This window comes from Catharus ustulatus, chromosome 1 (assembly GCF_009819885.2).
Source record: "Catharus ustulatus isolate bCatUst1 chromosome 1, bCatUst1.pri.v2, whole genome shotgun sequence".
Lineage (NCBI taxonomy): Eukaryota > Metazoa > Chordata > Aves > Passeriformes > Turdidae > Catharus > Catharus ustulatus.
In genome coordinates this window covers 88,416,638-88,433,068 of record NC_046221.1, presented here as the reverse complement: position 1 = coordinate 88,433,068, position 16,431 = coordinate 88,416,638, and the positions used below count along the sequence as shown (strand labels likewise).

The window sequence follows — 16,431 nt, the reverse complement described above, 5'->3', positions numbered from 1 at the left end:
TCTTTTTTTTTTTTTGCATATGCATCCCACTACACTCTAAGTATGAATTTAAAGTCATCTCTATGCAGCAAAGTACAACAGAAAAGATTGCAAAACAGAGGGCACGAAAAAGGCAGGCAAACCACCAGTCACATTATTCACTATTTTACATTGACCTTGCCACGATACTTAAAAGGATTCTGACACTTTCTCTTCAAAGCTCAGTTTAGTTCTCTTCACTTGAGAAAGGTTTTATGACAGAGTTGCTAAAGAGGGGTTAAACACAAGAAAGGGAAAGAAAACAAAGGTTGGCCAAAGTATACACAAACACAAAAAAGTGGAACAGATGTACAGTATCTGCTGGTACCTTAGCCCAGCAGACATTCAAAGACTATGAAAAGTCACTTTGTTCTCCTTTGTTATAACCACTTTGTTTTAACCACTTTGTTATACCAGCTTTTCTTTTTACATATTTAATGCAGACCTTACTTCTTCAAGCTCTTTGACAGAAACAGTAATAAAATGTTTAAACAAAAATGTTTACAGTTTCATACACCTTTCATTTAGACAGTTCCCATACTGGTGGCAATCTAGTTATGGCAGTAGAGTCAAGCATGAGATAATTTTAGTCCATTTTTACTCTTGTAGAGCAACAACTGTGCTACAGAGAACACGAAGAACTCTTCTAATTGTCAAGAAGATCATGCAGTTAATTACAGTAAATTCACGAATACAAGCCGCACTGAGTATAAGCCGCATCTCTGGGTATTGGCAAATATTTCGTTCTTTGTCCATAAATAAGCCGCACCTGAATATAAGCTGCTCTGTCGTTCGCAGCAAGGACCTGCGTGCAACAAAGTTGCCAAATACTAACAGAACCGCAGCATGGCGGGGGGTTTACTGGCTCAACTAAGTCTGTGCAGGCTTGGCCCGCTAGGGGTTGCTGACGGGGCCAGGTGGCCCAGCCCAGTGCTGCCACTCGGGGCTGGCCACCGCCTCTGGGTTCACTCGCCCCGGCCTCGCTCGCAGCGCGGTGCCAGCCGGGCACAGAGAGAGCGTCCCGCTCACGGCGCGGCGCCGGCCGTGCACGGAGCACCCCCTGCTCCCGTCACGGCGGTAGAGGGTGGGGGCAGAGTCCCCCCCCTCATCCCCGAGCCACGGCAATGGCAGTGCGGGCTCCCCCCGTCTCTCCCCTGGGCTGCGGCAGAGGAGGGAAGAAGAGAGCTCTCCCGCCTCTCTCCCCACCCCCTGTGCTGCCTGCAGGGAGCCAGAGCAACAGAGTAACACTTTGTAACAATCTCGAAATACCGACTTTTACTGGCAGGTGCTTGGCTCAGCGCCCTGGTTGGCACGTCTGGGGTTGTAAATGTCAGAAAATTATTCACATATTAGCTGCCCTCGACTATTAGCCGCACTTCCGGGTTTCCACCAAAATTTTTGTCAAATTGCTGCGGCTTGTATTCATGAAATTACTGTATTAAACATATTTAAGCTTCACAACTCTTTAAAAAACTATCAGTCTCTTAATGTCTTATGAAACCATACTTTCAAAATACAAATAAACAAATTTATTAAAATAATCTACTTTCTAGTAATTATCATTTTTCCTTTTGATATTTCTGCCCATTTTGAAAGGTATTGCTAGTACTTTGCTATCACTATTTTGTTTCCAGACCTTCTGAAGTAACTCTTTCAATGCTGCTTGTTCCTTCAGTGCTCTTCAACACTGGAGTCGTAAATATCCCTAATAGAGACACACCCTCTAGAAGCTAATTACTTCTCTGTTTCATTTGCACAGATATGTCCCTGATAACAGCAATATCAATGAGGTACACAAAACAATAAAGAACTAAAACCACAAGATTGGCTGTGGTTGCTTATATATTCCTATTATTTCTCTCACTGGACTATTTAAATTTCATAACAGTAACAACTAGAATAGGTTTGCTAAGGTTATATAAGTTGCCTAAAACATTTTCTGCAGAGGAATACGAAAATTTTCAAAAAACAGTTTTTTTCTAGACTGCTTAGCTTGTATACTACATACGTGCATTAGTCACAGAAATTGTAGGATGCAAAGTTCAGGCACATAGTGCACTTAAAATACCTACTTAATGTGTAGTATATTAAAAAGAGGAAACCCCAACTAAAACAGATCAGAGTCCTTCCCTCCTTCAAAATAATTTCCCTACCAAAGAAGGCCAGGAAAATACAATTTGCAGAAGAGAAGACGTTTGTGCGAGTATTAACAAACATTGTCACTTAATGACACCCTGACTTATGAATCCCAGCAATACTGAAAACTAACATACATAATACCTAGCTTCTATGGATTTTATTAGCTTTTGTTATGAAAACAGACATAGGTCTCTCTCAGCATTTTAGGGATAAGTTCTTTTTTTGAGGGGGGGTGGAGTATTAAGCATTCAGCAACCAACCAACCTAAAGGCCAACAAATCTTTTAAAAGTACTTGAAGATGCGAATCTGCTCTTACACAATGTTTAAAGGGAAGTTACTTCTCAGAAGTATATTTTTTAAATTTCTTTGAGACTATAGCAGTAGTTCCTAGAATAAAAGTTGGTTTTTGGTCTGTGAGGCTCTTTCTGTATAGCTCCCTACACTTCCAAGATATTTTAGGTTGACCTTTTAAAAAATTTTATTTTGCATTCAACTTATACCTTTGAAAAATCCCATCTTCCGTTTCTGGAATTCATGTTGTTCCAAGGTGCAATAGCTGTCCAATAAAATTCAAGGCCATTATCAGTGCACCTGCCTCAAAAAGACACCCCTGAATTAATTTTAAATTCAGTATCATCAGGAAAATATATGCACGGATTTGATAGGTTTTTTGTTTGGTTTTCTTTGCTTTTTAATTTGTTTTTGAACTAGTAAATTTCAAGCATAGTTATCTAAGGAAATGGAAACTGTTATGAATTAAGGATTTTCTGCATAGAATAAAATTAGCATCATAAAGATAAAGGGTTAGATTAGATGTTAGGAAGAAATACTTTACTGAGAGGACAGTGTCACAGGAAGATGTTGCCCTGAGAAGACGTGGATGCTGCATCCCTGGAAGTGTTCAAGGTTAGATGTAGCTTTGATTAAGTTGGTCTAGTGGAAAATGCCCCTGCCCATGAAGGGGGGTTGGAACTACATGATCTTAAAGGTCCCTTCCAATCCAAATAATTTTTTGATTCTCTGAAGGATCCATCAGACTTCAGTATCTGGTCTTTTCACAGTGACAGAGGACAAAAGATGCACTCTTTCCAGTCAAGCCCAAAAGATGTGGGATCTACATCTTAGTTGCATTATTTATCAGGAATAGGCATCAGAGGTAATGTTTTTTATGGAATCTCCTTCATTACGCAAATTTTTAACAAAATATCTAGTTCTGCTGACCAAGAAATGCTCTGCAGCTGTGATCAGCAGCTGCTTTCTTCTGCTGACTGTAGTCTCTCTGCCAGGAACACCAGGCTTCTGAGTACACCACCAGAGTAAGAAAAAGAGACGCCTTCTTACCATAATATCCCCCTTCTTTCATTTGTCTGAATAATAAATGCAAATCAATCCACCTAAAATTCCCTGCAATTAGTAATTTTAGTCATTCTTAGCTGCTGAGGAATGGTTCTCCAGACCTGTTGTGGTTACCATCTCACCTCTGGAAGAGCCGACAAACTTGCCTCTTTGTGATTTTCAGGAGTACAATGCACCATGACGTGCTCAAGAGCAGTTTCCAAAATATGAAGCAAGGAACAAAGTCAGGAGGGACATAAATTTCTTCTCACAGCCTCAAATTATTTGTTTCTCTAAGTTTAGCTACTGCTTAATAGCAGCTCTTGCTTGAGGTTGCCTTCTTGAATTAGCATTAAGTTTTGAAAACTTGGGGATATGGGATTTACACTCACTTCAACTGCTGCAAACACAAAAAATCCATAAACTCGATTGACACCACCACAATACAAGGCAATAATTAACATTGCCAAGGGTATTTTGTGCACTGAAATTCAATTGTCTAAGGCTTTCTTTCAAGTCTTCTAAATGTGTCAAATTTCATTACCTATGTTTTAGTATACGGTAAATAACATTGCATCTTAATGTATGCTTTCATGTTGGATTTATAAAACACAGTATGGGAAATGAAAGTGACACACGCAATATCCAGGGGTAGCATTTAATCTTCTGTCAAAAGCCAGTAGCACACTAAAGTTGTCCTCAGAAGCATTTTTATCTGTTTAATCACAGGTACATAGCAACACAACTGATAAAAGGAATATAGGCATTGTTGAATTATTTTGTAACTTTTAAAAAATTATCTTAGGGGGTTCTAAAATATACAAAGTAGTCAGAAAACACTGTAAGTGTCAATATATATAGTAATGAATTATATTCTTATAACTTTATATTTTCTTTCAAGTAGATTTTAAAATTTTGGAGTTGTCACACTAGACCAAATCATTTACCCAAATACAGACCTGGGACCACATTGCACTGAGTCATCCCTCTGTGATCCATGAATGCAAAGGTGGGACTCAAGGGAAGTCCCATTAAAATCTACAGCAAAATACTGCTCAGAATCTAAACAAAAGATGGGAGCTTAAATGTCCTCTTACCCTTATGGTAATATTTTATTTAAGAAAAACTACAGATAATTTTATTTCTTCAAATCTCAAATCCTCTTCAGACTCATGCTATAAACTTTTGACCTTGTCATATCCTTGTCATATCCATTGGTTCCAAAGAATAACAGATATTGATTTTTATCTAATTTTAAATCACTTCTGCTATCTTTTATTTTGCTTAATGTCTGAAAAATTTTGTCCTCTCATTAAGACAGAAAATTATAAAAATCAAAATGTCTGAAAAATTATAAATGAAAACAACCATCTAAAAGTCTCTCTAACCCTTTTAAATTCTCACTCACACCACTTCTTCTCTTAAGAATAATTTTTCCAAAATCTGTTTGGTTTATTTTAATTATTTCTGCTTTATGATCTATATTTTTTATGATTTGCTATGAAAGATAATAAAAAACACACTGAAGTAAAATTATGTTTGATAGTGTTGATATTTTCCATTTCAAAAGCAAATTTTTTTCAGAAAACTGAATTTTGCAATAACTGAAGGTACTTATTCTTTAAAGTTAAATCTGATAATCGTTATCTTTGTAAAGAAGTAAGGAAACACTGGCCTATGAAAGCATTTGCTTTCTAAACCAAAGATATGTAAATTGACATTTTGAAAATTCAAAAATGCTTCTTTTAAAAATTTCTTAATGAAACTCTTGACCTGTCCTTTTCCAAAATTATTTTGAAATGTACATCATTTATAAAATAGCCCAAAATCTATTTATATATGCGTGTATATATATATATCTACTACTGACTGAAAAAAATAACTTTCTTTCCCCTCCAATTTTGCTGGGAAAAATTTAAGGTATTGGTTACATCTAACCCAAAGTCCATTATTCATTTATCACTCCATCAGAATGATAAATCTCCCCAACGTTGCCTCTTATCCTAATTACATAGCATATTGATCAAATAATTAATTAATTACTCTAAAGTACGTAAGTGTAAGAAAATATTTTTAAATTTCCCACTTGAAGCACTTCTTATTTGCCGAAGCCTGGAAAAGTTTCAGTGCAGTACTGAAAGTAGGAGGATATATGTCCATGCTTTTTAACATCTGCTAAGATTTTCTTTAAAGTTTTAGAAGGATGTATGTTAAGTCTTCTTAGAGTTTCTCCTTTGCTACCAGACAAGTTTATTCTCAATTAACAAAGCTGTCAAACAGAATTAAATAAAGCTAAAATGCTTTTCCACAGAGACTTAACAGCAACGCAATATACATTTAAAAGGGAACAAAATAGGTCCCTAGAGTACAGTATAGAGGACTGAAGATGTGCTGAGTCTTTGATCATGTGCATTATCAATTAGCACTATTCTGATCAAACCCTGTGTTATTTACCCAGTAGGAGTCCTGATAACAGCACGTCCTGCAGATGGGATGATATCTCCAGTCAGCATCTTAAATGTTGTGCTTTTCCCAGCTCCGTTTGTTCCCAGGAGTCCAAAACACTATCAGAGATATTAAAAAGAAATGTTATATGCTATACTGAAAAAAATAAGAAATATCATCCCTTCAAATTTCTCCCCTTTACACATTTCCTATTATATGTCTGTGAGAAACTGTATATGGATATATTGTGTGTGCAAATTCCCTTTACCACAGAAAATCAGTCTAAAAAAGTCTTATATACATCGTACTTTGATTACCCCCTAATTACTAAAAGAGACTCATTTAGAATTCTAGCCCTCCTCTTAAAACCCTGCCCAACAATTAAACTCATTATTTATCCATATTATTAGTAAATGCTACATTTGAACAGGAGGATTTTAGGTCCTGCTTTCAAACCCTGGGTATCAGTCTATAGAGTCAATATTTTCAAGTTTCTCATGAGCTATTTACTCTGTACAAGCGAACAACAAACATCCAAGGGACACACTCATTTCAACCACTTATTTCAGACCCCTAGTTGCATAACTTAATGCTAAAGATGGGATAGGATTCATATTAAATCTACACATAGCCCTTTATGATTTTGAAATACTTTGTTCACGAACTTTCTTAATGATTGATAGGTTTTAATCAACAATAACATCCTCCTGGTCACCTCAGCTAATCAACAACTGATCAGTAAGCAGCAGGACATCGCAGGGCCGGGCTGTCATGTGCAAGTTTCTCAGATCTTCCAATTTTATATTAGGAACTAAGAAAAGTCACTTCTTTCTCAGTAGTTTAGAAATTAATATCTGTAATTCCCCAAACCATAGCAAATAATGAATAAAGCCCCCAAACACAAGCACTAAATTTCAATTTATTTAAATAGTTTATTTGCATATGCTATATTCAAATGTACTGTGATGATTTTACCATGGGGACTAAAAGTGTGCTGTGGTAACAAATTCAGGATTCAGTCCATAGTTTGCTATTGAGTTGGGTATTCTGTTTTCTCTTTGAACACTAAATTGCTATGCTACCCTGTTTGCTTTTTGTGCTAGCCTATAGTACAGTCATTTGATGAAGATAAGCAAGAAGTAAAGAAATTAAGATTCTGATCAATGTTTAACCAAAAAAAACCCCAAAACACAAAGAAACAAAAACAGCTGCTTTTTCATCATCACCAGAGTTTCTGCTTTTATCCAGTTATTGATTTTCAGAAATTACTACAACTGAAATTTTTCTGCTGCTATCTACAGACTTACACTGTGTAGACACACTGAATATGTCTCAACAATTGCTCAGAATAAAGTGTTACTATAAAAAAGGAGAAAAAAAATACTCCTTTACCTCTCCCCTTGGTATGCCCAAGCTTATGTTTTCCACAGCTGTGTTCTTCTTACTGAAACCTCCATAACACTTCCTGAGGTTGTACAGAAGTAGGACATCATTACCAGTTCTTCCACCAAAGAGTCTCTGTCTCTCCATTTCTACATCAACATCTGCTGAAGGGCTGTCCATGCCATTAACTGAGCAATGACCCCTAAAAGAGAGGATGATAATAAGTGATGCATGGCAAACTGATCACTGTGGCACTCTGCATAACTCTCGTTTTCCTGGTTGTAATCCCTTAGCACATGGTGATCAATTCTGATCACAATTCAAGGGGGAAACAACTATGTGGGTTTTTTCTGTAGTTTGAATTAATTTAGGTACACCATGGTATGAGAAACATTTATCTTCAGTTGTTCAAAGGAACACACCCCATTTTCTTTCTCCAAAAATTAGTTTAGTGCACACTGTGGAAGAATAAAAATGATAACACACCTTGGTTTCCAGAGGAGATCCCAATGAAGGAAAAGACGTAAAAGAAGTAGTAGTGTTCCCTGAAGGGACATTTCCACAAAAATCCAACCCAAGAAATCCATCTCAAAGGGGCTCACGTAAGAATCTATTCCAAAGTTCCTGGTCAGGTCAAACTTGATCTGATTGTATGAAAGCTCTATTAAACCCTGGCCCAGGCAGAATTGTGGAAATATGATGAATGCCCATTTGAGGATATTGTAAATGTTCTGAAAACTCTGTATTAAGACACAGCAAGGATGGAAGAGAATAAAGAAAAAAGGGAAAAAATTTAGTTATCTCCAAGAGCCTAATAAGCACACTTGCAAAACTGAATACTGCATTCAAATCTCACTCATGGTAAGCCGAATTCTAAAGTGCATATTGTGAACTATTTTGGGGACAGGGTTCATATCATATTGCATTTTAGACTTTCTACATCCATGGCATTCTAATCTTAGTTGAAGTTCACAGAGGGTAACAAAACAAATGTAGTCATGATTCTTCTATTTCCTTAACATTTTAGTATTTGAATACTATTGAATCCAAATCACCAGCTTATACCCAAGTGAATACTGAATTTGCTTACACACTTGCATGACACATGATCCAGATTTAACTTCAAACATAAAGCTTTTGACCTGTACATAAATAGAGAGTCATACTCATTCCAGAACTCCTTTCCATCAAGTTGTTTAAGTACCATTATGACTAATTAAAATTACGTACATGGCATGAGAATGCACTGTATAAATTACTATTCATACATTGCATTAGTGATCCTAAGAATATGCAGCTTATCTCTTATGTCAATATTATTCAAACACATTTTACGATGCATATAATCTATTTAATGGACCAGAACAGCTCCCATTATGTGCCAATTACAACTTAATGGTCTAGAAAATGTCAAAGTTTCAATTAACACTGTTTTTCCGTTATTACAGCAAGCTTTTTTGGGTTACAGACAAGTTAAAATTCAAGATGGTAACAGTCAATACAGTATGTTCTAGGACAGGAAAATAATGAATATTTAAAAACCATATGCTTATCTTCTGGAAATTTTTTATCTGTATAAATACGTAAACACACAATATATTAACATCCTCAAATATATATATATATATATGTGCATGTATGTGTGTGTATACATCTCAGTTATGAGAAAGGTAAACCAAAGATTTTATACTGACCTGCACTTTGGAAATTATAGCTAACAAGCGAGGTAAGAGGGTCACCAGCATGGTACACAGGCCAAACACAAAATTTAAGGAGATGTAAGAAATAAAAGCTACATCTGAACTTGAGAAGAATCTGGATGCAAGATACATCCAAGGTAAAGTTGAATATCTGAAAGTTCAAAGAAACAAAACTGTCACACCTAAGTTATGTTTTTGTCTCACCATCCCCAAAAAAGTCAGTTATCACACTAGAAAAACCCACAATTATTGTTCCTTATTTTTAAGACAAACAAACAACTTTTCAGAACAAGTAATTTTAAAAAGGGACAAGTTTGGACTACATATTCTTTTAAAGATTGGCTTATACTTCCATAAATGTATGTACACATATTTACTGGTATGTGCAGATATAATCCATTTTTGCATAGATCACCTGCAGCTATTTACTTCGATTGTTCCAGACAGCACGCAATCCTGATTTCTGAATGACTGTAAACCCATGCACCCTAGCAAGCCTCTTACACAGATATAGAATTAGAATCAAATATTTAAAGCTTAAATAATGGATGCTGAGCAGTTATCTTTTCTGAGAGGGTTTCATAGAAAGAAAAAAAAAGGAGGAGGTAGGGAGCCAAGAAAGAGAAGAAAAATAAGTAAAAAACAATATTTTTTGAAGCGGAACTAATATTTGTGCCAGTGATATGTGAGAATTGAAAAATCCTACAGACCATGTTATTACTTTAACCAGGTTGTCAGTAGAGTAATAACTATCGAAAATGAATGCATAACACTATGAGGATAAGACAGCATGTCCACAGCTACATCATCTTCAGTGAGAAGTTTAAAGGAAGGAGGAAGGCACCTCCAGTGTGACAAGTCAAATTATGCCTATCCAGAACGGAGTGTATTTATTTTTATTTATAAAGAGATGCTTATAAAGATTAAAACAAGGCCCAGGCAATCAGAGCATGCATGCCATGTAAGGAAAATTTATTTTCCATTCAACATACTGCAAGATATATCTATCAAAAAAGCAGTATATAGACTGCAGGAGCATAGGTATCAGCATACACTATTGCACAAGGATAAGTATATATGCAGTGCATTCACAAACATTCCTCTACAATAATAATAATATGCATAACTGGTTTAATAGTGAGCTCAATGCAAGAGCAACTAGCCAAAAATCTGTGAATTTGCTTCTTCATTGCCTTAAAATGTAGTTTGGATTACTAAACTAAGCCATGAAAGTCATTTTACTAAATGACTTTAGAATACTTAACTAAGTCGTTCTCTTTTGAATTCAGTATTCTGTACATTATAGATGAATCTGTTGCGTTGGAGAATGACAAAATCCTTTACCTTAGAAAACAAACTTGCAAATCCTGCTAGGAAGCAACAATAATGTTATCTTCAGTTTACAGGAAGATAAAGGTTAAACGACTCAAAGTTGGGGTCTCAAAGGAAATTGTAAGTATTCATGATCCCAGTATACTTTTCAGCATCCTTTTTCCAGTCTTAATCATGTAACATCTTCTTCCCTTCATGTACCTACCAAAACCACTGTTCTCAGAATAACAATATCATAAATACAAGTTCATCCTTGGAAACAGCTCAGGAAAAATATATGATTTACAGTGCTGTTCCTGTGCTTTAAATGAAAGTAAATTTTTATTTGTTTGCTTACAGCTGCTAAGAAATGAGTAAGATTTTCAGAATCCTAAAGTTATATGATGTTCAAATGCAGCCTTTAAAGTTGTGGCCAGTCACATCTACATTTCTATCCCCTTTCTCTTCTTTCAGCTGCAGTTGCAATTTAGTATTTTCTAAGTATAAAAGAACATTTTGGACAAAATTGCTTAAGCATTTGGACTAGAAAACACCTCTGCAATCATCTAAAAGAGAAAAAATATGTAGTTTAGTTATATTTTTTAAGGAAAAGCACTTTTAAAGTAGCACACTAAGAAACTTGATTATTCTTTAAAGCACACCCTCTTATCTTTAACTTTTTATTATATAACTGGGCTCTTTTTATCTTTTTTCTAGATCATAAAATCTGCACAAGTGTACCCTGAAGAGAAAGAGTATTTTTAAAGGAAAAAAATTGAGATGATGATGGTGTGCATAGGAATGAGGATTGTATGCAGAGTACTGGGGAAGAATAAAATGGCCACAATAGGCTTGATCACATTTACAGTGTAGTTAGGCTGAATAAAGGGTAGATTAGGAAGAGTGGCAACTCTGAAGTTTATCAATGTCCTTGACACAAGTTAAACTTGCAGACAGCTGTTGAATCTTTAATATATGTTAATACACATTGAATACACAGATTTTCTTGTTAAAAATCACTGCAACATCTGTTATGTCAGCCAAAGCTGGTGGAGTACACGAGGGATTATATTGAGCTGATTAATCTGCTTCTGCAATCAACAAAATAAGACCTATTTTCATTCAATTACTGTTTTCCTGAAAAACTCAAAGTTTAACTCAAAATTTTGGTTAAAACAATGCCAGCATAACTGGCACTTGATAGTACACTGTGAGCAGGGCCAAAGCCCACAGCAGACCAGAAAAAAACCTGTCATGACTTCAGTGGACATACAGGTCTGTGCTATGTGCTTCAATTGCTGCTTGGCTAAGATTTCTACAGAAGCCTATGCCTCACTAGTATTTACAGCAACTGAATCACAAGAAGGATTCAATGGTCGTAAAGTTAATTAATAAAAAGTGTGAGATTTCATTGTATGAAATTTTTGCACTAAGACTTTTTAGAATTTGTGGCTTTAACTTGTAGGAATCACTTGATGGAAGTGCAGAAGAAAGGAAGTGAGAGTGGTACGAAAGATACAGAGAGGAGGAAATTATCACTTTGAATGTTTTCATGCAAGTTATTTGCAACATCCCAACATCATGACGTGTAGAATATTTCATACTAGTTTGGCTATTCACATCCAGGAAGATGAGCTCAAACTGGAATAATAAGGAAAAATGATAAATAGAATTATGCAAATAATTTGGAACGTTTTATAAGAGAGGACTTGGCTTGTTTTGGCTAGAAAAAGGCATTTGATGAAGGACAATTAAGAACTATGCTTCAGAATAAACTTAAGCTAGAATTTCCAAGAAAAGATCCAGCTTTAAAGATACCTAAAGTTTCCAAAAAGTGAATTGCTGGAGGCACAAAACCTTGAAAAAAAATTCAAGGTGCAATAGATTAAATTGGGGGGTTTTTTTGAAGTATTTATCTGAGACTCTTCCTGGAATACAACATGTCCTGACCTTATAGAAGGTCCTTTCATCTTTCCTTCCCTACCATTCTCTCATGAAGCAGCTATATTTCATTATCTAAACATCTGTCATATAAGATATGCACTCTCCCCTACAAAGGTACTAACAATTAGTTGCTTGAAATAAACAATAAATTTCCCAGAAACCTTTTCCTTTAACAATTACAGCAATTTCACAACTATAAGGCACACCGGATTATAAGGTGCACTTCTGGGTGTTAGCAAATTTCCAAACTTTTGCCCATATATAAAGCGCACTGGACTATCAGGCGCACTTGTTTTATTGCAGCGAGGATCTGCTGCCAGCTCCCCCAAGCAGTTGCTGGCCGAGGCCCCACCTCCACCCGACTGCCCGGCACCATGGGCCCGCCTCCACTCAGCTGCCGCGCCCCCCCAGTCCCGCCTCCACCCGGCTGCCAAGGCACCATGGCCCCGCCTCCTCCCAGCTGCTGCAGCCCTGCCGGCTACAGGCTTGCTTATAGACATATCCATCCCCTGTTTAACCAGTTACTTTAACCATCTACAACAGGATTGGTCTTTTGGGGTTTTTTGGTGGTGTTTTTTTTTTTGTTTTTTTTTTTTTGCATTGGTTGCTTGGGGTTTTATTTTTGTCTTGTTTTTGGATGTTGTTGTTTTCTCGTGTAACTAAACAAGAGCATAGCATGGTAGAACTCTCCCCTCTCACAGTACTATTGGGAGACAAATCTCCAACCAGCCCAGTACTTCACATTGGACAGCCTTCTCACCGGAAATGTAAACTCCTGGAGCTATGTTAATTACAGAAAATGTTTAGAGCTGTAATAAAAGCTGTTTCTTACCTTCTTGATGATATTCTGAATAGCTAAGCACTGAAATTCTGACTTATGTTAATATTCCCTCATTTTTTGGAAGATAACATACAATCAATTTCTAACAGTAAACTACTGATTTACAGGCTGAGTATCTTCTGAGACATTTGCACTCTTTTTTTGGTGGGGGGGTGTGTGTGAGTGAGTAAATGTCCCTCCACTTTTTGTGTTTAATTTTCAAGCTCACATTTCAACCTGTTTACTCACTATGTTTTGCTGAATCATAATTGCTTACAAAGACAGAAAACCATGCATCCACTTGCAGGTGCAAACTAGGTCTAAAGATGTGCTTGTTTCTTAGAAGCTGTAATTCCATAGTAGCATTTCCAATCACATACCCAAAGAGTATCAGCAGGAGAGCAGTGGCTGCCAAGTTCTTTCGGAAAGTGAAGGCTGATAGCTGGAAGGCACTAATGACACCAACACACAGGGTGACTGGAACCATGTAAAACAGCTAGAAACAGAAGGAAAAATCCACACCGAGTATGTGAGCATCTCTTACTGGTCTTACCTAATTTGCATAGAAGGGTTTTACAAATTAACTTCTCCATACTTGCAATACCATTATAAGTTAGGAAGAAATAGGCAGAAGAGCTTGCAGATTTGATAGTCTGCACTTGTGAAACTGCCCCCTAGACATTAAACAACCTGACATGATAAAATCTGACTACAGAATATCCCCCTTAATCCTGTTTCTATTGACCTTTCCAATACATCCATTCAACAAGCTAACTCTTGCAGATAATGAGTCCGTGTGGGGCTATTGCTCCAAAACATCAAATTACACTGTGAATACAGAGGTTTGGTTTCAGAAACAGCAGTTTTACTGATTGGTGCTGCATTCATATGGGATAATAATAATGATGCAATTTTAAAAGAGATTTTAATGAAGGGCCATGTGTGCTGATGAAGCAAATTGCATCTTTTATTGGGAATGGACACAATATGTAAAAGCATTACAGGCATTAGGTAACAAGGAAAGCAGTTTCTCTGTTTAGTCTCTTGACATAATGGCAATCAAATATTTAAGGGTAGCAGGGTGGGATTGGTACAGGAAATTCATATCCAAGAATTCAAGAGAGAGGGGTTCTGCTTGGAAATAGCAATGTCAGGATGTTAAAACCTGTGCTCAGCTCTATTTTTAGTGTCTGCCTGCTCTGTGCACTGAACCTGAGCTCACTAGGGCATTGATTGTCTCCACTTCTGCTTATGTAATATTTAGCTTTATAGCTTTAGCCTAATAGAACTGAGATTCTGAGATACAATTGCAATGGAGACAATAAATCAAGGTCTAGCTAAATACTCAGTGTAGAAGAACAATATACTGTTAAAATCAGACCTGCATACTGAAGTACAGTGAAAACCTGCTCCAAATTAAACCAGAGGCCATCACATCTTCGCTACTGGGAAAACATACTTTTTTTTTAAGAGAAGAGCAATGGAGTAAAATGTAGATGGATGCAATGCTCTCACCTTCTTCACAGTGTACCTTTTCTTTGCCATATACAAGTATCATAAAGTACCACACACAGATACATGTTTCAGTTATCCTGGAGCTGTTTAAAAATATTACAGAGAAGTCACAAAGCATTTGAGTCCCAGTATTTTTCAATATACCTGGGGGTTCTATCTAGAAATAAATAAAAAGCTTTAAAATAATATTTTATTGGAAATCTTACCCTGAAATCATGGTGTATTACAGAAGTTGTGCATGTACAACAAAACAACTTTAATTTTGCCCCTCTAGTGACACAAGCTTGATCTGAACAAAATGTCCCTATTTTTCTTTAAACTTTCTTAGCACTTACACTTTTTCCATTTGTTGAACATAGTAATGAGTATCATTCATGCCTACAAATACAGTAAGAACAGCCTGATTCTCATGAGATCAATTTCATAAATCAAATACTTCTGCAGGCCTAGTAAAGATTCTGCTGCCAGTAATAAAGGACACAGCCTATAATACTTACAATACGTAGAGGGATTTAAAATTTGACAGTTCATATATTCATGTGTTCAGTGTCCCTAAATGATCTGCAGCACTTAGCATTTAAAGCAGTGTCTGTTCTTTCCCACATCATGATTGATCATGCAGTACCGTGTTGAATTTGTGAGAACATTATGAGAGATTGGCAGAAAATAATGAGGAGTTGACTTTGTTCACAAGGAGAAACCAAATGATGAAGGACTGTTTTCAACCAAGCCTTCTTATCTGAAGCAGGAGCAAAAAGAAATAGCAAGATTGACTGGCCAAGTAAATAACATTTGGAAAAATGTACTCTTACCTCAAGATTGCTCAAGGGTGAAAATTCTGATTTCAAGCATGGATGGATGAAGATCTAATGTTTCAGAATTAGAATGATCTAAATGAAAACAGTGTTCCAAAAATTTCTGTTCCTAACCAGGGTATCACAGAATACAACCTAAAGGTCTGAAAGGACCTTAAGAGCATGAGGTCCAGCAATTAATCCAGTACTGCCAAGTCCACCACTAAACCATGTCCTTCAGTGCCATATCTATATGTCTTTTAAGTATGTCCAGAGATGGTGACTCCACCACTTCCTTGAACTGCCTCTTCCAGTGCTTGACACAAATAAAAAGATCATAATTACCTCTCATATTATCCACAACAACACATAGCATAATTATCCCTTAGAGTACCTGACTAGTATTTTCAGTTTTCTCCACTAATTTGTAAGGTTTTGCCAGTGCATGGCAAAATTCAAAGCATAGAAATTCCTGCTATGAGCTGCTGTGCAGAAGATTCTTTCTGTCTAGGCTGATTAGCCAACTTCCTTTTATTTGTAAAATAGTGTACATAGCTAAAGCTAGCAAATAATTTACAATTCAACTCTGGGAAGCAAGGAACACAATCCCTACACTGCATTAAAGTAGGAACAGTGACTTAAAGTTTGTTACCATGTCAGCCAAGAGCTGTCACTCTGTCAATTCAAATCTTATTCATGTATCTTGTGATCATATCTCCTTTTGCTTATAAATAAGAAACTAGCCTAGAATTTACACCTGAGCACATGCTGCCCCACATAATACATACCATATCACAGCAGAAGTTAGCAAACCAGTAAGTTTTGTAACCCAGGCCTGTGATGTGCTGCAGGCGTTTTGTCCCAGATACTCTGTCTTTCACTGTGCCAGTGCCAATCGACGCAGTGAGGATAGAGAAACCCAGCATGATACACAGTGCTACCCCACACTGACGAACGTTCTCCATTCTAGGGTAAAAAGTAAAATAGTGCAATGAAAACACAATGGGGAGAAACCCCTCAAACGTT

General features: G+C 36.6%; 1 protein-coding gene across 1 annotated transcript in view; it reads right to left on the bottom strand.

Moving 5' to 3' along the window:
• ABCA13 (ATP binding cassette subfamily A member 13) overlaps positions 1-16,431 on the bottom strand; it is a 169,612-nt gene that overhangs the window by 34,442 nt on the left and 118,739 nt on the right. Inside the window, 6 exon segments of the mRNA XM_033058592.1 lie at positions 5,948-6,057; positions 7,331-7,523; positions 7,808-8,061; positions 9,016-9,172; positions 13,477-13,592; positions 16,194-16,371. Coding sequence (XP_032914483.1) covers positions 5,948-6,057; positions 7,331-7,523; positions 7,808-8,061; positions 9,016-9,172; positions 13,477-13,592; positions 16,194-16,371 — 1,008 coding nt within the window.